Source organism: Ascidiella aspersa, chromosome 7 (assembly GCF_963924565.1).
Source record: "Ascidiella aspersa chromosome 7, kaAscAspe10.2, whole genome shotgun sequence".
In the NCBI taxonomy this organism is placed as follows: domain Eukaryota; kingdom Metazoa; phylum Chordata; class Ascidiacea; order Phlebobranchia; family Ascidiidae; genus Ascidiella; species Ascidiella aspersa.
Window position 1 is genome coordinate 7,838,181 of NC_139453.1, and position 23,339 is coordinate 7,861,519.

At 35.8% G+C, this 23,339-nt stretch overlaps 3 protein-coding genes across 3 annotated transcripts; all 3 read left to right on the plus strand.

Moving 5' to 3' along the window:
• The first annotated feature begins 3,533 nt into the window (after nucleotides 1-3,533).
• On the plus strand, nucleotides 3,534-8,691 carry LOC146137533 (membrane progesterone receptor epsilon-like). The gene is made up of 7 exons (XM_083394374.1): nucleotides 3,534-3,688; nucleotides 4,162-4,293; nucleotides 5,903-6,048; nucleotides 6,895-7,068; nucleotides 7,169-7,331; nucleotides 7,935-8,101; nucleotides 8,564-8,691. The coding sequence occupies exons 1-7, from the start codon at nucleotides 3,534-3,536 to the stop codon at nucleotides 8,689-8,691; spliced, it is 1,065 nt and encodes a 354-aa protein (XP_083250500.1).
• A 2,864-nt stretch (nucleotides 8,692-11,555) lies between these two features.
• LOC146137534 (membrane progestin receptor gamma-B-like) lies at nucleotides 11,556-18,275 on the plus strand. The gene is made up of 8 exons (XM_083394375.1): nucleotides 11,556-11,710; nucleotides 13,633-13,764; nucleotides 14,532-14,677; nucleotides 15,487-15,660; nucleotides 16,269-16,431; nucleotides 16,871-17,037; nucleotides 17,519-17,642; nucleotides 18,122-18,275. Exons 1-8 carry the CDS (start codon nucleotides 11,556-11,558, stop codon nucleotides 18,273-18,275), a joined length of 1,215 nt encoding a protein of 404 aa, XP_083250501.1.
• A 1,148-nt stretch (nucleotides 18,276-19,423) lies between these two features.
• LOC146137535 (testis-specific serine/threonine-protein kinase 1-like) lies at nucleotides 19,424-21,207 on the plus strand. Its single transcript, XM_083394376.1, has 3 exons — nucleotides 19,424-19,990; nucleotides 20,333-20,521; nucleotides 21,073-21,207. Exons 1-3 carry the CDS (start codon nucleotides 19,424-19,426, stop codon nucleotides 21,205-21,207), a joined length of 891 nt encoding a protein of 296 aa, XP_083250502.1.
• Nucleotides 21,208-23,339: the final 2,132 nt, after the last annotated feature.

Sequence of the window (23,339 nt, forward strand, 5' to 3'; positions counted from 1 at the left end):
TCTTAACCAGAGGTGAAATCAGAATTATTTTTTTTGCTGAAATGATAACAAATTGTCTAATCGAAATGCATGAAAACTTTAGGATACTACGTCACAAAATTACGTCATAATAGGACGCCTAAAACAAGCAACTAGAGGAAGTCTAAAACAAGTTAAGGCGTATCTGCAAAATAACTGTTACTGCTTACTTTCTCTACTGATCTTAACAAAAGATTAGTACAGCGGTTCTCAACCAGTGGGCCATGGAAACTTTTTGGGTGGCAACAGACCAATTTAAAAAAGCTGGATTTATTGAAGAATTTAGTTTCATTTGTTTACAAGAATAATGGCTTGGGGAGGAATTGAGAAGGAATGTAAATGAACGTAAATTTATTGTTTAGAAGCAAGTACTTCACTAATGCACGTTGAATAAATAACAATCTGCATTAATATATGCTCCGCTATTTTTTGATCTAAACCTTTTTTTAGTTTATGAGCAACAAAAATGGGCCACGAAAGAAAAAAGGTTGAGAACCACTGGATTAGTACGATAAAAAAACAGCTACACATTTATAAAATGTATTCTACAACTTGATTTGCCATTTAGTGTATTTTGGTAGAGTAAATTAAAGTTATCCTTAGTTAGAAGTGCAAGCATTTTTTTGCGATTATCTTCTACAAACTTACTCATTTAATTACAATAAATACATGTTTAAAAGATTAGTACAATGAAAAAAAACAGCTACACAATGATAAACTGCATTTTACAAACTGATTTACCAACATTGGTAGAGTAACTTAAAGTTATCCTTTAAGACAACTGCAACCATTTTTTTGTCATTACCTACTAGAAACTTACTTATTTAATTAAAATAATACATTTTTTCAGCAACCTAACTGCGGAAGACATGTCTATATCGCCGTGGACCACTCTATACCCAATCGTCACTTTTCTTATCTTATCCACCTCGATTGTTATTAAGTGTTCCCATATACTTGGCTGTCAGTTAGAACAAAGACGACTGTCTAAGAAATACAACTAACATCTTTTATCTTTATACGTATTACCTTGTATTTTAAGTTTGCTTATTTTGTAGGTTTTCGTGTTATATTTTAGTGGTACCATGCAACATTTTTATTACTTCTGTTAAGTGTTTTATATTTTGTTTCTTATCGCTTCCTGATAATCGTTGTATTCCAGAGTGGCAATAAAATATTGTCGAACAGTGTTAAACTTTTTTTTTTAAACCGAGCCCCTTTTTGAAGAATTAAAGAAATAAGACACGGGGAAAAATGTCTATTTTTGTACATAACTATGTTCTGCCTGATACTTAAAGAAGGTGTACAATAAATTGAGGGACTTGTTATTTCCCTTATAGTTTTATTGGTTAGTGTGGACACCAACACCTTTTATATATAGGCTACAGTGTTAACCTGTTTATAATGGACTAAAGTCTGGTTTTCATCTTAATTTGTGCCATCGAAATATTATAGATTTCTATTTCGCGCTTGTGGCATTTTTTAGTTGAGTCCATCATCCGACTGGTTTACCAATTGTAATATAAGATAACCTCTCATTTTTATGACAGGACATAACTTGGAATTGACTTGCTCTAATTATGACTTGCCTTTATTCGAAAAGACTTGACTTGGACCTGTTCATAATATGCGCTTGTTTTTAAATGTATCCCATTATAAAAAATAAAAAAGAAGTAAGCAAAGGGACAACAAGTTAAGACATTCTACTAAACTTCATATTAAAATCAGTAGGCCTAAAATATTATTTTAGAGATTCTTTATCCAGCGAGATATTATTTGCCTTATGATAAGATTAATTGCAGCTGTATTCTTCGAAATGCCCTATTTGCAGCCAAAGGTACAAGCTTGCATGATAGTGTCCAGGGATCTAGGCTATGTTGAATTACCTTTGTAAAACCACATGGGGACACATGAAAGAAAATACCTCCAGAATAATAATAAGATAACATTAAAAAATTACACCGATCGTAAAATAAATCGACATTACAAAGTTAGTTGTTTAAAAAGGGGTATGGAACAGTCATCTTTCACTAAGATGCCAGGTATCTAAAACGTTAAATTACTAAAACTGGTAAACTCCGATAAATAATAAGTTTATCTGTAAAACGCTCGTTTTAGAGATACGAAGAATGCTAGGCAAGCAAGACAACTAATTTCCAGGCTTTGCGCTTCGGAGAAAAAGTTGTGCACGATTCCTGCTTAATTCGGCAATCGTCCAAAACTCGAGTCGGTTCTTTTTTGTCAAACAGGATGCACGTATTTGAACGTATAGGGACAGTAGGCGCGCTCAACAGACTCAAGATACATCTTTGTACAGATTTAAGAGGTCATTTGGCTGCTTCTCGTGCGTCACTTTGTACTGTTCTATCGTTACTTGTTTATCGTATATTTGTTTATAGGTTAGTTGCGTTAGATCGCTTATGTGTTGTAGCTGCACTCTTTTGCCATTGGCTAGTAGTGCAAAGGTCAGTTTAGTAGAGATTTCAATCAAATATAACGTATTAACATATAGCAGGGGTTCCTAACCTTTTTTACACCGTGGCCCCCTTTGAAAATTTAGAGAAATCAATGGCCCCTATTTTTTCAACCTTTTGAAAAATTAAAGAAACGTCATTTTAATTAAAAAACTGGTTTATACAGTAACCGGTAGTTAGACTGATAAAACGATATAAATACAACATCCTTATTATTATCATTTTTTTTTTCATGGAGCCCTAGGGGGCAATGTTTCCCAGTTTAACCCCTCACGTATAGTATGTCCCAAAAGAAACAAAATTATAGTTCAAAATGAATAACTAGACATTCGAAACGTTTAAACTGCTACTTACTTCTGTTTGGGCTGTGATATTATTACAGTCTTAAAGTGATGTAACGGAAGCTACAACTTTGGCAAAGCAGTTATTTACGCGTTCGTCAGGAATGATTCGATCAGTGGCTTTCAACCTTTTTTTTCGTGGCCCATTTTCGTCGTACAGACATTCTGAGGCCCGATAAATTTTTATGAATGAGATGGCCCACTGGTGAGAACCGCTGGATTAGATAGATCGTTTCGCTTACCTTTAATTATGCCATAAAAAATAGACAAGTTTTCTAACGATTTGTGCTCAGCCTTTTTAACACTTGATTAGGTGCTAAAGTGCACATTATGTTTGGTCAATGTGTTTTATGTTTGTCCAGCTGACTGTGAAATTTGTACAAAAATAAGCGGCATATAACTAAGAATCTGCTTACATCATTTTAATTTCGTAAAGGATCTATTTCAATTTCGCAAGATTTAAACAAGCTTGCGTTTCGTTAAGGTGAAAGCTTCGTTTTAGTTAGAGTCTAGGACTCTATAGAGTAGCCTTACAAAGTAAACCTACTGAATTTAAATAAATAGGACACCTTTCAACAAAATGTTGTTTTTTCTGCATTAGGTTTTAGGAAATTGCTGATTTAGTTGTTTTCCGAGCAGCCAACAATTGCGATTTAGCACTGTGCTAAAAAATAGCAACAACCGGTGTTGCGGGATTGTTATGGAACTGAGAAATGTTATATCGCGAACTAGCGAGAAAAATCTAGACAAAAAGGTGACCGCTAAACGTCGCCACAGCCAAGATTGCACTTATTCGGAAGAAGCGAAGCCAGAACCGAACAGTGAGATTGGAAGGCGACTGAATGGAATTTACGGGTGAGGATTTTATTGACCACACCAGACAAATGAAACTGTTACAAGCGAGAAAACCAACGTATTCAAATAAAAGCCAATGTTATAACGAGTATATTGTAAGCTAATATTTTAGTTAATCTAATTATGTTAGTTTTCATTCTAGATGCTTCTCTAAACGACTCAACATTTTTTCAATTAATTTTCTGATAAATTATTTTATCTTGACCACATCCGTCGTAGTGGTTTGCACATTATAGAGTAAGAATTGTAAAATTATTTTTTTTATCATTTTCCTGGTTAATCTTCAATTATTGTAAAGAAGTAAAAGGGAAATTAGGTAAAAGAGATTGAAAACCACTAATATTATCTAACCTGATTTAGAAATTATCAAATATTATTTTATCGAAAAAAACACGGCTAAAAGAACACCAGAACTGTTTTTTGTCACAGACTTGAGATTAAACCAAACCCTTATGCGTCATGTTAATTTACAGCGGAAAATACGGGGACTGGATTCGATCGTACGGGGTAACCCCCTCCTGGGAAACCCAACACGACTCGGTTGAGATTTACATTTGGCACGGATACAGACCCAACCCCTCGTCGGTGTGGGCTTGCATGAAAAGGTAAAGAGGTTGTGTGGAGTTGGTTTTACGTGGTTTAGTGTTTCTAGGCTTGTTTTGTATAGTATTTTAACCCTGCCGATGTGTCGGTAAGGCAGGGCTCCGGTGTCGGTTAAAAATAACCCGAGTCAGACTCCGGTCGAATGTCCGATTTTGTCGATTACGAGTCTCCAGCCTGTATTTTACCCATTTACTTAATCTAGTTAAGGTGGATATACAGCAGGGGTTCTTAAACTTTTTTTACCGCGGACCCCTAATATTTTCTTTCATCTCGCGTGGACCACTGTAGGCAAAAAAAAATTAAAAAATGACGTCATAAATTGACGTCACAGTACAAATAGACTTCATAAATTTGCTGATTTTGATAAAAAAATTGTGAAAGTGAAATGGAGTCTAAATACATTCAGGGGAAAACCGTTTTATTTTTAATTAAATTGATTTCGTTAATAAATTGATTACTTCTTAAATAAGCACTAATATTTCAATTAGACCTTCATGGACCCGCTAAAACATGTTCACGGACCCCCAAGGGGTCCATGGACCCCAGTTTAAGAACCCCTGATATACGGCAATCTACTCACAATTTACAGATTGCGACATTATCAGTTACGAGATTCAGTACTGCGCATGCGCACGTCGGACTCGGGACTCGAGTACTCTTACGTGGTCTTACTTGAGTCCCAAGTCGACTTCGCAGCCCTGCTAAGGGTTATCCAACTTATCCGTTACTTGTTAATCAGTGTTGTAATGACTTAAGTCAATGACTTGACTTAAGTCTTTTGGGCAAAAATACTTGACTTGACTTAAGTCTTTTCGGCAAATGACTTGACTTGACTTAAGGCATTTGGACAAATGACTTGGGTTAAAATAAATTGTTTTAATTAAGCAATTAATTATAAAATTGCGTTATTTAGCCCAATTTTTGCATATAAAAGAATTTGCTTGTTATATGCTGCTTTTATATTATTTTTGACTTGTGTTGCTCATATTAATCGGAGGAGTTTGCCGGTTTTCAAAATTTACAGTTTTATTTTTTTGACAAGGGCTGGACTTGAATTTGACTTGCTCTAATTATGACTTGGGGACTTGACTTGGGCAACCGATGACTTGGACTGGGACTTGACTTGTTATTTATTCAAAAATACTTGACTTGTACTTCAGTTATTTTACGAATGACTTGACTGGGACTTAAGTCATTTCAAAATGACTTGTTTACAACACTGTTGTTAATACGTTTGGTGTTGTGTTATGTGCGCCTCAGATTAGGTAAATAGTGTAGAAATGAGGTTTTTTTTTTGCATAGATGTCGATAATTTTGTGCATTTTGTTATTTGTATTTTACATCATTTGGAGAACAACTTTGGTCAATTAAAGAACATTTCGTTTTTCTTTATACTACATATAGAAGTACCTTTCTTATAACTTAATTAAAACATCGATGTTCTTTGTTTTTTATTTGAAATCTGTATTCCACTTTAGTTTATTAAATATTTCGCTAAATTATACGAAAAAATCATTCAATGCCAATAAGACTGTTGCTTCGGATGCAGCCTGCACGGCATTTCATTTTTTTTTAAATCCAAAAAAAAATATATGTTTGTTTCGTTTCCAGTATGTTCGGACCCAACAACCAAACGGTCAACTTCTGGACTCACTTCATTCCCTGTCTCATGATGATGTTTCGCACCTACCGCATCTTCACAACGCTCGATGACCCGACAAACGTCATTTACTACCCCTTCTGGATCCACTGTTTCGGTACGAGTGAGTTAAAAAAGTGCAACCATAAACTTGAAAGCGAAACACGGGGTGCTTCTTGAAGCGTTGCTCTTTGGGTCTGGTAAACATAAACTAGTTTCAAGCCAAATCACTCGCCAAAAATTACGTAAATTCAAGTATTGTTATATCCAAACGAACTAACTTTGGCTTAGTCATTCCACCCTTAACACTGCAGCTTTATTCTAACTTGAAAATGACATTGCTGGGATTTTGTTTATTTTGCAAATGACTTGCAATTAAGTCACTTTAAATCTGTGTTGTAATAACTTAAGTCAATGACGTGATCTAAGTGTAGGCTACTTAAATCACTTTTCTTACATAACTTGGCTAAAGTTTTTACTCAAATGACCTGACTTGTCTTAAATTACTTGGATTGTCTTTAAGGGTTAAATTAAAGTGTTCAGTAAACAATTTTTATGAAAAATTGGGTTGTTTATCTTAGTTTATGCACATAAACAATTTTTTTATAATAAATGACGTAGCTGGTAATTTTTAGTAAAGTACTACTTATAATCAGACGAGATAACCAATTTAATAGTTAACGTTTTATTTGTATGAAAAGGACGTGACTTTAGGTTGACTTGCTGTAATTATGACTTGACTGGGACTTGACTTGTTCAACTGATGACTTTAACTTGAACTGGACATGTTATTTATTTAAAAATATACTTGGACTTAATTCATTTGCAAATCGCTCGACTGGGACTTTAGTCATTTCAAAACGACTTATTAACAACCCTGTTTGAAACCGACTTGTGTAGCATCAAATCGTTTGGCAAATGTCTTAGCTTCGAACAACATTATTTCAATCTTAATTTTTTGCAGGTTGCTGTTACGTGATGTTTGTCAGTTCGGGCGCGCACATGTTCAACTCGTTGTCGGCCAAAGGGCAAGAGATGGGCATGTGCTGCGATTACAGCGCTATCTCGGTACAAGGCATCACTAACGTCATCGCATTCGAGCTCTACGTGTGCCCAAGAAGCTGCTTCATGCAAACCGGTCAATACTTATTTGTGTGTCTGTGTGTCAGTGTTGCAATGACTTGACTTAAGTGCAGTAAGTCACTGTGACGATTATGAAACTTTTTCCCGCCTTTTAGATTTCTATGGCCTTCCCTACCTCGTCGTGAGCATGTTTCTCGGCTGGACGACCAACTTTCTGAGTTGTTTGTCGCGCCATCCAAAATGCCCATACTTTCAAATCCTCAAGTCGCTGCCTTCCATGGTATGCTACGTTCTCATTACAGTTCCATGCATAGCAAGGTGAGGTATTAAATTGGCTTGTAAAGAGTGTTTGAATATTACGATTTTAATCAGGGCTGCAGAGTTGGATCTGGACTCGGGTTTCGAGTAAGGCCAGGTAAAAGTCACGAATCCGACGTGCGCATATGCAGTATCAAATTTTGAAACTGCTCAGGCAGCCAACTGTAGATTATTCTTGCGGCATGGCAGATGGTGGATATTTTCCTAATATGTGTTGTGAGTGGATGAATTATATGACACCCATATGAGTGTTTTTTTTTAATATCCACTGTATTCAGTTACGTAAATTGGCGGAATACAGGCTGTACAGTCTAACCCATACCGCAACGAAATCTAACATTTGAACGGGGCCGGGCTCTGGTTTATTTTTTTGGCCGGAGTCGGAGTTGGGATATATTTAAATCGACTCCTGATTTCAATTGTTCGTTAGGACGAGTTTACTCAATTTAAATAGCTTAACGTGTAATTTTTATAACAAGGATTTAACTTTAAATTGACTAAAGGGACTTGTTATTAATTCAAAAATACTTGACTTAGACTTAAGTCATTTTAAAATTACTTGTTTACAACACTGCAGGTTACTATACTTTCTCGTTCGTTCAGATTTATTTCAACTACCTCAATTTTTTCGACGTCAAACTCTGCCAACCAATCAGCGTCTTGCAGCTTTGGTTCCGGGGAATTCCCTACCGCGTTTCTGACCCACTTGTGCTGTTTTGTTATGGCGACATTTTTCAATGTCTGCCGCCTTCCAGAAAAGCGCTTTCCAGGTGAAAATAGTGTGTAATTCGGTTTTCGGCAGTTGAAAGTTTTTGTTTGTTTTAGAGCAGTGGTTCCAACTGTGGTAGCCTAAACTCGGGGCATTACAGGTTTTTAATAGATAATAACAGGCGTAATGTAAAATTAACACAGTTCTATACAGAAAAAGAGTACTTTGGAAAGTACTGTCAAACATATAAACAACAAACCGCAAAGCTTGTTGCCGCAGCATAAAATGTAATACTTTTAGTTTGACTTGTCCTTCAAGGCTTGATCACTTAAAAATCTTGATATAAGCCGATTTAGGCAATTTGAACTATGACGAATTGAAGCATGTGAAGTTGCATATCACTTTTTCAAAAAATAAATTATTTATCTGTGTTCAATCCAAATTGTCTCCTGATTAATATCCCCGGGACCCTTTAGCTGCTCAAAAAACCAACCGGTATGTTATTATTAAGTATTTCACTCAGGCACGTTCGACATCATTGGTCATTCTCACAATTTTTTCCACATTTTCATCGCGTTGGGTCTCTACACCCAAAACATTCTGGTCGAAAACGTTCTACACGAGGTTATTCAAAGCCAGAAGGACAAGTAGGCTTAACAGTTTACTTGCATTTTCAACTTCTTTTAAGTTGGCTAAATTAACTTTTTATACAATACGTCATCAAAAATATTTTAGGCGTCGCGATACCCGCCATATCTAACTTTTATAGCGCTACAAACATTATTATGAAAACCTTAAAATACGATAAGGTTTTTATTGAACCACGGTAATCTTAAGTGGAATGAAAGTAGAATTATTTTTTTGCTGCAATGATAACTAACCAATTGTCTAATTCTAACCGAAAGCATTTTAAGGCGTACCTACTTTTACTATTATTCTTAACAAAAAATCAATACAATAACAAAACTCTAGACACAACGATGAACCCAATTTTACAAAACTATTCGCCAACTACCGGTAGTGTATATTGGTAGAGTAAATTAAAACCTAAAAGCTGTACAAATGCAAGCATTTTTGGCCTTTACCTTCTTGAAATTCTCACCTTTATTTATAATAAATACATTTTTCAGCAATCTTACTGCGGAAGACATGTCTATTTCGCCGTGGACCACTCTATATCCAATCGTCACTTTTCTTATCTTATCTACCTCGATTGTTATTAAGTGTTCCCATATACTTGGCTGTCAGTTAGAACAAAGGCGACTGTCTAAGAAATACAACTAACATCCTTTATCTTCATACTTATTACCTTGGATTTTCACTTTGCTTACTTTGTAGGTTATCATGTTATATTTTAGTGGTACCATGCAACATTTTTATTACTTCTGTTAAGTGTTTTATATTTTGTTTCTTATCGCTTCCTGATAATCGTTGTATTCCAGAGTGGCAATAAAATATTGTCGAACAGGGTTAAACTTTTTTTTTTAAACCGAGCCCCTTTTTGAAGAATTAAAGAAATAAGACACGGGGGAAAATGTCTATTTTTGTACATAGCCTATGACTATATTCTGCCTGATACTTAAAGAAGGTGTACAATAAACTGAGGAACTTGCTATTTCCCTTATAGTTTTGTTGGTTAGAGTGGACCCCAACATCTTTCATATATAGGCTGTAGTGTTAAGCTGTTTATACTGGACTAAAGTCTGGACTTAAAGTCTGTTTTTTATCTTAATTTGTGCCATCGAAATATTATAGATTTCTATTTCGCGCTTGTGGCATTTTTAGTTGAGTTATTGTCCATCATCAGACTGCATGGTTTACCAATTGTAATAAGATAACCTCTCATTTTTATGACAAGACATCACTTGGAATTGACTTGCTCTAATTATGACTTGCCTTTATTCAAAAAAACTTAACTTGGACCTGTTCATAACATACGTTTGTTTTTGAATGTGTCCAATTAGGTATACAAAATAAAATAAAAAAGAAGTAAGCAAAGGGACAACAAGTTAAGACACTCTACTAAACTTCATATTAAAATCAGTAGGCCTACAATATTATTTTAGAGATTCTTTATCCAGCGAGATATTATTTGCCTTATGATAAGATTCATTGCAGTTGTATTCTTCGAAATGCCCTATTTGCAGCCAAAGGTACAAGCTTGCATGATAGTGTCCAGGGATCTAGGCTATGTTGAATTACCTTTGTAAAACCACATGGGGACACATGAAAGAAAATACCTCCAGAATAATGATAAGATAACAAAAAAATATACCGATCGTAAAATAAATCGACATTACAAAGTTAGTTGTTTAAAAAAGGGGTATGGAACAGTCATCTTTCACTAAGATGCCAGGTATCTAAAACGTTAAATTACTAAAACTGGTAAACTCTGATAAATAATAAGTTTATCTGTAAAACGCTCGTTTTACAGATACCTATACGAAGAATGCTAGGCAAGCAAAATAACTAATTTCCAGGCTTTGCGCTTCGGAGAAAAAGTTGTGCACGATTCCTGCTTAATTACTCAATCGTCCAAAATTCGAGTCGGTTCTTTTTTGTCAAACGGGATGCACGTATTTGAACGTAGGGACAGTAGGCGCGCTTAGCAGACTCAAGATACTTCTTTGTACAGATTTAAGAGGTCGTTGAGTTGCATTGAGACAAGTCCATTCAGTTCTTCTCGTGCGTCGCTTTGTTCTGTCCTATCGTTTCTTGGTTATTATATTTGTTTATAGGTTAGTTGCGTTAGATCGCCTATGTTTTGGAGGAATTGTAGCTGCACTCTTTTTGTCTTTGGCTATAAGGGGTAAAGCAGTTTAGTAGTACCTTAATCAAATCTAACTTATTAGCTATAAAATGTCCTCAAAGAATAGTTCAAAGTGAATAAAGATATATTCGAAACGTTTAAACTAAAACCTAGTTTTGATTGCGCTTTGGTATTATTACAGCCTAAAAGTTATGTAACGAAAGCTACAACTTTTGGAAAGCAGTATTTTACGCGTTCATCTGAAATGATTAGATAGGTCGTTTTGCTTTCCTTTACTTGATACCCTAAAACTAAAGACAAGTTTTCTAACGATTTGTGCTCAGCCTTTTTAACACTTGATTTGGTGCTAAAGTGCACATTATGTTTGGTCAATGTGTTTTATGTTTGTCCAGCTGACTGTGAAATTTGTACAAAAATGAGCTGCAATCGGAGAAGCGTCAAAAATAATTAACTGGCGAGAATACAGCGTCCTATACATAAAAATTCTTTCGTGAATTTACTTTTGCAAGATTTAAACAAGCTTGCGTTTCGTTAAGCTGATAATTTCGTCTTAGTTCACGTGTAGAATAAACTTACTGAATTTGGATAAATAGGACATCTTTGAGCAAAATGTTTTTTTGTTTTTTTTCTGCAATAGGTTTGTAGGACATTGCTTTACAGTTGTTTTTCAAGCAGCCAATTGTGATCAAGCCCTGTCCTAAAAACAACAACCAGTGGATTTTTGTTGCTTAATTGTAAGATTGTTATGGAACTGAGAAACGGTATAACGCCAACTAGAGAAACAAATCTAGCCGAAAATGTGGCTGCTAGACGCCGCCATAGCCACCATTGCACTTATTCGGAACAAACGAAGCCAAATCCAAACAGTAAGATTGGAAGGCGATTGAATGGAATTTACGGGTAAGAATCCTATTAACCACCCCAGACAAATGAAACTGTTACAAGCGAGAAAAAGGAGCATATTTAAAACATACGCCAATATTCGAATAAATTGTAAGCTAATATTTTAGGTATATAATTATGATAGTTCACAAACTATAGGTGCTTCTTTTGTATATTCAACATATTTTCAATTAATTTCCTGATAAATTTTTATTATCTAGACCGCGTCCGTATTGGCTTGTGCCTTTCTAGAGTAAAACTTCTACTTTCCTTTAATTTTCTCGTTAAGGAGGCGATTAAATGGAATTTACGGGTGAGGATTTTATTGACCACACCAGACAAACGAAACTGTTACAAGCGAGAAAACCAACGTATTTCAAATAAAAGCCAATGTTATAACGAGTATATTGTAAGCTAATATTTTAGTTAATCTAATTATGTTAGTTTGCATTCTAGATGCTTCTCTAAACCAGGGGTCGGCAACCTTTTTAGCACTGCGGACCGGTTTAAAACTAAAATTTTGTCGCGGACCGGCCTTTTAACAAAAGGAAATTTATTATAACTTTCAATGCGAACGTTATGCTTGTTTTGCCGCAAAGAGATGCTCCCACCTAGGAATTGATAAACTAACGGAAACCCGCGGGCGACATCCGGCCCGCCAAGCAATTTAATTTAACCCAGCCCGCTGCTCGTTTCAATAAAACTTTTAGGCCTTAACGTTTTTTCTTAAACTACACTTGTATACCATTATTACCAGTTCCTATACTCTTACCAGCTTGTCAAACTAAGGATATTTAACGAATTCTTTGAAAAGAAGTCACACTTTTGTATAACATGTAATAATATATGATTCCATTTCCAGGCCCTACACGACACTTTCAATAGCTAGCCTACGTAATATAAACACGAAAAAATGGAACTATGAAAAAGTACGAACCACAGACCGACACCTGAAAAGTATAGGATAGACATACGTACATGGCTTGCCAGAATAACTTTTTGACAACAAAAATCATTTTTTAACGTGGTTGATGTCAGAAAATCGTTAGGCTTTTGGGCTTTTTTGTCAGTTTTATAAAGTCCAACTAATTAATATACATACGTTTTTTCGAAACCTTTCCTACCTAAATATCAAAATAATAAATTATTTCATTATGGGACATAGTTTATAAACATTGTTTACATGAAATTCTATTGCACTTTAAGGTGAGCACGCTTAAAATTAAAACACTTGATGTTTAAGCCCATTTTTCGATATATATGTTAGTGCTAGAAGTTAGATTTTGTAATAAAAATATGCAATGTGGATGTTGTGAACGTGCTATGTAACTCATATGGCCACAACACACTTGTTTTGAACCTCACGAGAGATTGATACTAATTGTGATTTTTTTTATCATACCAATGGTAAAATCATAATCATGGAGTATAGGCTATATTAAAACGAAGGTAAATGTGTTTTAAATATAAAAATACATTTAATTATTTTTGACTTTTTACCACGTTTTTACGTGCAGTTCGTGTTTAAACAAAATTTTAATCTGACAACACTGCTACGGACCGGTAACCAACTCCTCGCGGCCCGGCACCGGTTCGCGGACCGGCGTTTGCCGACCAGTGCTCTAAACGACTCAACATTTTTTCAATTAATTTTCTGATAAATGATTTTATCTTGACCACATCCGTCTTAGTGGTTTGTACATTATAGAGTAAGAATTGTAAATTTATGTTTTTTTATAATTTTCCTGGTTAATTAGGTCCTAATTATTGTAAAGAAGCAAAGTGGAAGTTAGGTAAAATAGATTGAGAACCATTAATCCTATCTAGCCTAAGTTCAAAGGAATAAAATACTATTTAAGCTAAAAACGGCTAAACCAAAATTATTTTTCGTAGATATTTAAACACACCCTTATGCGTCATGTTGATTGCTTTTTTTACAGCGGAAAATACGGGGACTGGATTCGATCGTACGGGGTAACCCCCTCCTGGGAAACCCAACACGACTCGGTTGAGATTCACATTTGGCACGGATACAGACCCAACCCCTCGTCGGTGTGGGCTTGCATGAAAAGGTAAAGAGGTTGTGTGGAGTTAATTTTGATGTGCTACCAATTTAAGTGTTGAAATGTCTGCAAGGCTGCGCGTTATTAACAAGTCATTTTGAAATGACTTAAGTCCCAGTCAAGTCTTTTGTGAAATAAGTCTAAGACAAGTCATATATATAAATTAATAAATAAACTTAAGTGCAAGTCAAGTATTTTTGAATAAATAACAAGTCAAGGCCCAAACGACTTAAGTCAAGTCAAGTCATTTGCCAAAAAATTAAGTCAAGTCAAGTCATTTGCCAAAAAATTAAGTCAAGTCAAGGTATTTTGCCCAAAAGGCTTAAGCCAAACCAAGTCATTTGAAAACAGTGGTCATTACAACACTGGCAAAGTTTATTCAGCTCATCCATTACTAGTGTGTTGATACGTTTGTTATGCCTCAGATTCAGTAAACACTGCAGAATAGGTCTGTTTTTTTTTCTTAGACGTCCAACGCTAATCTCGTGCATTTCGTTATTTGCATTTTGCATCATTTGGAGAACCACTTGGGTCCATTAAACAACGTTTCGTTGTTCTTCGTAGTACATATAGATCCACCTTTCTTATGACTTAAGTAAAACATCGTTTTTTTTGTTTTTATTTAAAAGCCGTATTCCGCTCTAGTTTTAAATGTTTCGCTAAAAAATACGAAGAAAAAATCAACGCCAATAAGACTGTTGCTTCGGTTACAGCCTGCATGGCATTTCCGCATTTTTTTCAATTAAAATAAAAATTTATGTTTGTTTAATTTCCAGCATGTTCGGACCCAACAACCAAACGGTCAACTTCTGGACTCACTTCATTCCCTGTCTCATGATGATGTTTCGCACCTACCGCATCTTCACAACGCTCGATGACCCGACAAACATCATTTACTACCCATTCTGGATCCACTGTTTCGGTAAGCGTGAGTTAAAAAACTCCAACTATAAACTTGAGAGCCAAATATAAACCGTTGCTCTTTGAGTCTTGTAAACGTTGACTATAGTTTCAAGCCAAGTAACTTGCAAACAAATAGGTTAAGTAATGTTATACGCAAACGAAGTAACTTAAATTTAGTCATTCCACACCTAACACTGCAGCTTAATTCTAGCATTTGACTTGCTAACGTTAAAATAGGTTTAAAAACTCTAGGCGCAAGTCCGACTAGAGTCACTTCAAATAAGTGTTGTTATGACTTAAGTCAATGACGTGACCTTATGTAGTTAAATCACTTAAATCACTTGGATTAAATGTTTTAAACAAATGACTTGACTTGACTTGTCTTAAATTACACGACTTGTCTTTAAGGGTTCAAATAAAGTGTTATCGGGAAGTAATTTTTCAGGAAAAATCGGTTCTTTATCTTAATTTACGCACATAAACGATTTGTTTATTGTTGGTAATTTTTTTTTAAGTATTGCTTATAATCAGACGAGTTTACCAATTTTATTAGTTTAACGTTTTATTTGCATTACAAGGACTTGACTTGAAGTCAAGTTGCTTTAATTATAACTTGACTGGGACTTGACTTGAAGAACGGATGACTTTAACCAGACTGGACATGTTATTTAGTTAAAAATATTTTACTCGGACTTATTTTATAAATTGCTCGACTGGGACTTTAGTCATTTCATAATGACTTGTTAACAGCGCTGTTTGAAACTGACTTGTATAACGTCAAGTCGTTTGGCAAATGTTTCAACATTATTTCAATCCTAATTTTTTCAGGCTGCTGTTACGTGATGTTTGTCAGTTCGGGCGCACACATGTTCAACTCGTTGTCGGCCAAAGGACAAGAGATGGGCATGTGCTGCGATTACAGCGCTATCTCGGTACAAGGCATAACCAACGTCATCGCATTCGAGCTCTACGTGTGTCCAAGAAGCTGCTTCATGCAAACCGGTCAGTGTTTATTTGTGTGTCTGTGTTTCAGTGTTGCAATGACTTGACTTAAGTCACTGTTTTCGAATGTCTTGACTTCACTTTAGCCTTTTTGGCAAAATAATCGACTTAACTTAACTTAAGTCTTTTGGGTAAATGACTTGACTTGATTAATCTTTTAGACAAATGATTTGGGTTAAGATCAATTTTTCGTAAAATTGGATTAATTATTTATTCTGGTTTTTGCACATTGTTTGTAATATTATTGTATTTTTGGTATTTTCAGTTATAGTTTACCCAGTTTTAATAGCTTAATCGGCAATTTTAATGACAAGGACTTGACTTGTATTTGACTTGCACTAATTATGACTTGACTTAAAAAGACTTGACTTAGACTTATTTTTTACAAATAAGTCGACTGGGACTTATGTCTTTTCAAATGACTTGTTTACAACATTGCTGTGTGTGCACTGTACACGTTTGTTCAGTGCGTTTGGGATGTTACCTAAATTATTTCTTCTTCTTACCGATTTTGTTTTTAACTTTTTAATGATATAAATTTATAATAATCATCGTTTAGTATTTTGTCCTGATTGTGACGATTATGAAACTTTTTCCCCGCCTTTTAGATTTCTATGGCCTTCCCTACCTCGTCGTGAGCATGTTTCTCGGCTGGACAACCAACTTACTGAGCTGTTTGTCGCGCCATCCAAGATGCCCCTACTTTCAAATCCTAAGGTCCCTGCCTTTCATGTTGTGCTACGTCCTTATGACAGTTCCGTGCCTTGCAAGGTAAGATATTAAATTGGCTTCTACAAAGAGTGTTTCTAAATAATTTCAATCAGGGTTGCGGAGTCGGATCTGTGCTCTGGACTTGGGACTCCAGTAATGTAAAAATAACCGAGTCACGAGTCCGACGTGCGCATGCGCAGTATTAAATTTTGAAACTGCTAAGGCAGCCAACTGTAGATTGTTCTGGTGGAATGGCAGGTGGTGGATATTTTCCAAACATGTGTTGTGAGTGGATGAATTATATGACACCCATATGAGTGAATTCCTGAATATCCACTGTATTCAGTTACGTAAATTGGCGGACTACAGACAGTACAGTCGAACTCAGACTATAGACGAGACGAAATTAAACATTTGGACGGGGTCAGACTTGAAACTCGGGTTTACTTGTTTGGCCGGAGTCGGACTCGTGATATCAATTGTTTGTTCGTTCGTTTAGATTTATTTCAACTACCTCGCTTTCTTCGACGTTAAACTCTGCGGACCAATCAGCGACTTGCAGTTTCGGTTCCGGGCAATTTTCGACCGCGTTTCTGACCCACGTGTGCATATTCTGCTTGGCGGCTCTTTTTAAAGTCTGCCGACTTCCAGAAAAGCGCTTTCCAGGTAAAAATAATGTGTAATTCGATTTACTGTAGGTGGAAGTTTTTGTTTGTTTGTGGGCAGTGGTTCTATACCTGTGGTAGCCTATAGTCGGAGCATTGCAGTTTTTTAAAGGTAATAACAGGCGTAATGTAAAACTAACACAGTTCTGTACAGAAAAGAGTCCTTCGGAATGTATTGTCAAACATATAAACCACAACCGCAAAGCTTGTTGCCGCAGCATAAAATGTAATACTTTTAGTTTGACTTGTCCTTCAAGGCTTGATCACTCAAAAATCTAGATATAAGCCGATTTAGGCAATCACAACTATGACGAATTGAAGCATGTGAAGTTACATATCACTTTTCTAAAAATAAATTATCTCTTTTTAAAATAATTTATCTGTGTTCAATCAAAATTGCCCCTGTAGTAATAGCCCCAGGACCCTTTAGATTAGATGCTCAAAAACCTAACCGTTATGTACTATTAAGTATTTTCACTCAGGTACGTTCGACATCATAGGCCATTCTCACAATTTTTTCCACATTTTTACCGCGTTGGGTCTCTACACCCAAAACATTCTGGTCGAAAACGTTCTACACGACGTTATTCAAAAGCAGAAGGACAGGTAAACTAACCAGTTGACTTGATTTTTAAGTTGCTTTCAAGTTGGCTAAATTAACTTTTTATACAATACTTGAACAAAAATCGTTTTCGCGAAACACGGCATATCTAACTTTTGTAGCGCTACAAACATTATTATGAAAACCTTAAAATACGATAAGATTCCTATTGAAACACGTTTATCTTAAGTGGGGGTGAAAGTAGAATTATTATCTGCTGGAATGATAACTAATCAATTGCCTAATTCTAACCGAAATGCATTTTAAGGCCTGCCTCTTTTACTATTATTCTTAACAAAAAATCAATACATTAACAAAAACGCTATACACAACGACAAACTTAGTTTTAGAAAATGATTCGCCAACTACCGGTAGTGTATATTGGTAGAGTAAATTAAAGCCCAAAAGCTGTACAAATGCAAGCATTTTTAACCTTTACCTTCTTGAAATTCTCACCTTTATCTATAATAAATACATTTTTCAGCAAACTAACTGCGGAAGACATGTCTATTTCGCCGTGGACCACTCTATACCCAATCGTCACTTTTCTTATCTTATCTACCTCGATTGTTATTAAGTGTTCCCATACACTTGGCTGTCAGTTAGAACAAAGGCGACTGTCTAAGAAATACAACTAACAGCTTTTATCTTCATACGTATTACCTCGTATTTTCACTTTGCTTCCTTTGTGGGTTTTCATATTTTAGTGGTACCATGCATTTTTTATTACTTGTTTTAGATTTGTTTCTTACAACTACCTGACAATCGTTGTATTCTAGATAGAGTGGCAATAAAATATTCTCGATTAGTGTTAAACTTTTTTTTTTTAACCAAACCCCGTTTTTAAAGAACTAAAAAACGTAAAATGTGTATTGTTGTGCAGATGTAATGCTTGATCTCTAAAAAGGTTTACAATAAATTCGGGAACTTGTTATTTCCGTTTTAGTTTTATTTGTTAGACTTAGAGTAAACACCAACATACAGTATTTTTTTTTGTTAGACGTGAGTAAACCCCAACATAAAGTAGCCTATTAACCATTGCTGACTGGACTTAAGTGTTCTTGAGTCAGCGTTGTTAACTGATCTGATTTGACTTAAGTTTTTTTCCGCAAAATGACTTCACTTCACTTCAGGTCCTTCGGACGAATTTCCTTGACTTGAAATGAAGTAATTTGATTAAGTATTGTTTTTTTTACAAAATCGGGTTATTAATCTTAATTTGTGCACGTTGCAATATTAACTTGCTAGGCTATATTTAACGCTTTTGGTGTTTTTTAAGTTATTTCTCATAATCGGACGAGTCTACCAACTGTAATAGTTAACCGTTTAATTTTTGTGACAGGACTTGACTTGGAATCGCATTGCTTTGATTATGACTTGACTTGGTATTTATGCAAAAAGACTTGACTTGGACTCAAGTTATTTACAAATCACTAGACTGTGACTAAAGTCATATTAAATAACTGGTTTACAAGTAGTTACAACACTGGTATTAACTAAATAAAAAGTATAAGAACAACAGTAAACAGCTTTTGTTCAGTAGTAGTGTGAGTACTGATTTGAAATTCAGAGTAGTTAGTGTAGAGTGTATTTATTAAAAAAGCAAATCAGTTTTGCAATCTGACAAGCTAGTGTAGTATCTAAAAACAATATGTCAACAAGAAATCTAACTCTGAAATGCTCAACAAACAATGCACTTTGTTGAGTAACAATTCAAGTAGGTTATAATCAAATTAACTGCAAGACGTACTTTTTTAACGAGCGAAAAAGCCAAAATGCCGCTAGAATGTTGTTTCGCAGCGAAGTTAGCGTACTAAAGCGAAAAGGCTACACCCTTGGACAAGATTTAGGCGAAGGCAGCTATGCCAAGGTTAAAAGTGCAACGTGGTTAAGGCCGGGCGAGGATTCGCCGCTTACTGTGGCCCTCAAAATCATCAACACAAACGAAATACCGGCCGATTTCAAGGAAAAGTTTTTGCCGCGCGAACTGGACATAGTTCGGTTGCTGGACCACAAGAACGTAATTAAGACTATGGAGATTTTCACGGCGCAGAAAAAGACCTACCTGTCGTTGGAGTATGCCAGTCGCGGCGACCTACTGGGCTTTATACAACTCAGAGGCCCTATACCAGAGCCAGATTCAGCCAAGCTGTTTCACCAAATAATCTCAGGCCTTCAGTACTTACACGACAACGGACTTGTTCACAGAGACCTAAAGTGCGAGAATATTCTTCTGGGCCAACGAAACATCCCGAAAATAGCCGATTTTGGCTTCTCAAGGAAAATGTCCAGTCGAGATTTGAGCCTTACATTTTGTGGAAGTGCGGCCTACGCTTCACCCGAAATTCTGCAGGTAATTGCTTTAAAAACGTTAGGCTACCGCAGTGTCACCAAAGCTTTTCATACAAGGCCGAATAACTGAAAGGCCTCACCTTCAAGGGCCGGAGACTAAATGTAAGGATTTAAGATTGCTGACTGGATACAAACTTTACTAAATATAAATAAAGATGCTGTATAGTGAGGCTTAATAAATTGTCGTACAGTTTAAAATTTAAATTTTAGTTTTTAATTGCATACGACAGTATTTTAACTGTACTTTATTCCCTTTAGGAAAATATGCCAGGTTCCACAGGTCACAAACTGTATTTTAATGTTCACCCCAAATAATCGAACAAAAAAATAACTTTTCCTTTAGGGAATTCCCTACAAGGGAATAACAGCCGACTCTTGGAGCGCTGGCGTGATCTTGTTTGTCATGAACTGCGGGATGATGCCTTACCGGGACAACACGGTCAAAACGCTTATCGTTGATCAGAGGTCGCCACTGCGCTATTCCCACAAGCTGAATCGGAGCCTCACCCCACAGGCAAAATCGCTTATGCAGGTTAATGAGTTTTTGTATTTAAAATCCGTACAAAACGACATATTTTTAAGTTGAAATCAGTGGCTTAGGTTGAACTTTAGTTTAACCGCTCGCCGTAAATTATTTCCGAAAACCTAGATGTTTATTTTTTAGTAAGAAATCTGCCGTTATGGTTCTTCAGAAGTGCTTGACCACAGATACACGTAGGCCTATGTCTTTATAAATAGTTCAATTGCTAGCGGTTTAGAGTATAGAAAAGCTTTCAAAATATCTAAAAATGTGTTTAAAAAAAGATTTCCTAGTACAAATAGAAAAGTAACTTCCAAGAATATACTTTTAAATGTTTAGGGCTTGATCAGAATATTAGCATCCTTAGCTTTAATTCTCATGATCAATACAAGAATTAACAAGCATTGTAGTTAGCCACGAGGATTATAACTAAGAGATAAATAAAAATTGCCCGAACAAAATATCATTAGTCTGCGAAACAATAAAGTTCTTGTCAGGGTATTTTTTTATGGGGAACGTTTCGGGTCTGACTTGAATAATGTAAAGAAAATCTTCGCACGCAGGGCCTGCTCACCTACGACATCTCGCGGCGCCTTCCGATCCGGATGCTGAGCGGCGATGAGTGGATTAAGAAGCACGTGAGACCAGCAGAGCAGAACGACCGACAGATCTCTGTCAGTAGATCGGCCAACACGTAAAGTTCATAAGATCGCCGAAATACACACAGCACGCCCCAAAGCGAAATAAAATTGATCCAAGAGAAAAGCGAAATTTTGATTGGTTGGTTGGTTGGTTTATTGCTAGTCTACTGTCGCGCGTAGTAATTTAAAAAAGTTCAAGTTGAACCATTAATCTTCGTTCACTTCTTTGCCGTTCTTAAGCAGTTGGAAAGACTAATTATTACAGTATTTATTTTACTTTTTGTTGAGACTTGATATATTGCCTACTGTTACACGCGAAAGAAGTTTCTGTATTTCTTAAAAAGTATTAAATTCCTAAATAGTAGAAGGGGCGTAAACCTATAATGGGCTGAAAACAGAAAAAATCGCCGAAAATACACACAGCAGCACCTCAAAGCGAAATAAAATTGGTCAAAGATAAAAGCGAAGTTTTAATTGGTTGGTTGGTTGGTTAGTTTATTGCTGGTCCATCGCGCGTTGTTAGTAACTTTGAAATATAGTTCAAGTTGAACCATTTTTTTCGTACATTTTCTTGACGTTCTTAAGCAATTGGAAAGACTTATTACAGTTTTTAATTTTTCAATTTGTCTTGAGACTTTATATATTGTTAAACGCAAAACAAGTGTATGTATTTCTAAAAAGTAAAAGAACTCTAAAAGTATAAGGGGGCTCATGATAGGCTGAAAACAGAAATATCACACAGAACGCCCCCAAGCGAAATAAAATTGATCCCAGAGAAAAGCGAAATTTTGATTGGCCGGTTGGTTTATTGCTGGTCTACTGTCGCGCGAGACTTATTACAGTTTTTATTTTTTTATATTGTTTTGAGAACTTTATAATATTGTTAAAGGCAAAAAAGGTGACTGTATTTCTGAAACGTTTTAATTTCTAAACAGTAGAAGGGGCCCATGACGGGCCTAAACAAAAGAATCGCCGAAAAAAGACAACTACCTCCAAGCGAAACAAAATTGGTCCGAGAGAAAAGCGAAATTCTGAAGTTGGTTGGTTTATTGCTGGTCTATCGCGCGGTGTTAGTAATTTTGAAATAACTCGTCTCGAACTTGACTTTTCTAAAAAGTAATAAATTCCTAAAAAGTAGAAGAGGGCCCATGATGGGCTTAAACAAAAAAAGCACCTCCAAACGACGAAATAAAATGGATCCCAGAGAAAAGCGAAATTTTGATTTGTTGGTTGATTTCTTGCTGGTCTACTATCGCGCGGTGTTTGTAATTTTAAAACAACCCAAGTCCAAGTTGAACCATTTGCAAAAAAATTTTTTGCAAAATCAAGTCTCTGTTTATAAAATTGCAAATCAAGTCTCTGTTTAGTCATTGTCTCAGCGAACCAATCCATTTGCATCAGGGAGTCGAACCAGTACCCGAACTTTATGAACCGGTTTTGGCCATTTTTCCCGAATCGTTACCGAACCTGAACCGTTTTTTGTAAGATTTTAAGGAGCCGAACCGAAAAGGAACCGAATATTTTGAAAGTACCTAAACCTTACCGGAACTCGAACCTGTCAATGTAAACATCAAATTAAGACAGTGTCGTTCCGGCTGCAGTAATAGATGCACAGCATAAACCTTCTAAGTAAAACTGCTTACCGCTAGTCTTGAAAGCACTGTGTTTACGAAATTAACGTTGGTTGTTCAAAATTAAACCAAAACTGTGGAAATGGTATTTTTTGTTCTAAAACGAAGACGCAAACAGGCAAAAAAAGCATAACGCCAATTACTTCTGCTCGCGGTAAAAATAATTATATATATAGAAAGAAATGACTCTACGCGCAGAAAGCTGTTCAAATTGGCATACGGAAAGGCACGGTTATTTTAATGTAGGGCAGAATAAACGGCGTTGGGGCTACACGTAATAGAAGCAAGTTTTGTACGAATTAACAAGACTCTTCTTCCATTAAGTATCGGTCATTATTGCGGGCCACGTTTTTACTCCGAAATGAACAAATGTGTTTGATAGACGAACAGAAATATAGGCTTAGTGAAGCGAACATGGACTCCCACCCTAGGTTGAACGATAAACATACACAATGAAACGTCATTCTAGCGATACATATAGGAATGTAACCTACAGTTCGAAAATATGAGTGGTGTTATTCAAGCACTAACTAGGGTCACCGAAAAATCGTTAAAGAT

Coding starts and splice junctions, on each gene's coding strand:
- LOC146137533 (XM_083394374.1), top strand. CDS start 3,534: ATGGAACTGAGAAATGTTATATCGCGAACTAGCGAGAAAAATCTAGAC. Junction 7,069..7,168: donor AAGCTGCTTCATGCAAACCG/GTCAATACTTAT, acceptor CCCGCCTTTTAG/ATTTCTATGGCCTTCCCTAC. Junction 7,332..7,934: donor ACAGTTCCATGCATAGCAAG/GTGAGGTATTAA, acceptor TCGTTCGTTCAG/ATTTATTTCAACTACCTCAA.
- LOC146137534 (XM_083394375.1), top strand. CDS start 11,556: ATGGAACTGAGAAACGGTATAACGCCAACTAGAGAAACAAATCTAGCC. Junction 13,765..14,531: donor GTGTGGGCTTGCATGAAAAG/GTAAAGAGGTTG, acceptor TTTAATTTCCAG/CATGTTCGGACCCAACAACC. Junction 17,038..17,518: donor TCCAGAAAAGCGCTTTCCAG/GTAAAAATAATG, acceptor ATTTTCACTCAG/GTACGTTCGACATCATAGGC.
- LOC146137535 (XM_083394376.1), top strand. CDS start 19,424: ATGTTGTTTCGCAGCGAAGTTAGCGTACTAAAGCGAAAAGGCTACACC. Junction 19,991..20,332: donor CTTCACCCGAAATTCTGCAG/GTAATTGCTTTA, acceptor CTTTTCCTTTAG/GGAATTCCCTACAAGGGAAT. Junction 20,522..21,072: donor AGGCAAAATCGCTTATGCAG/GTTAATGAGTTT, acceptor CTTCGCACGCAG/GGCCTGCTCACCTACGACAT.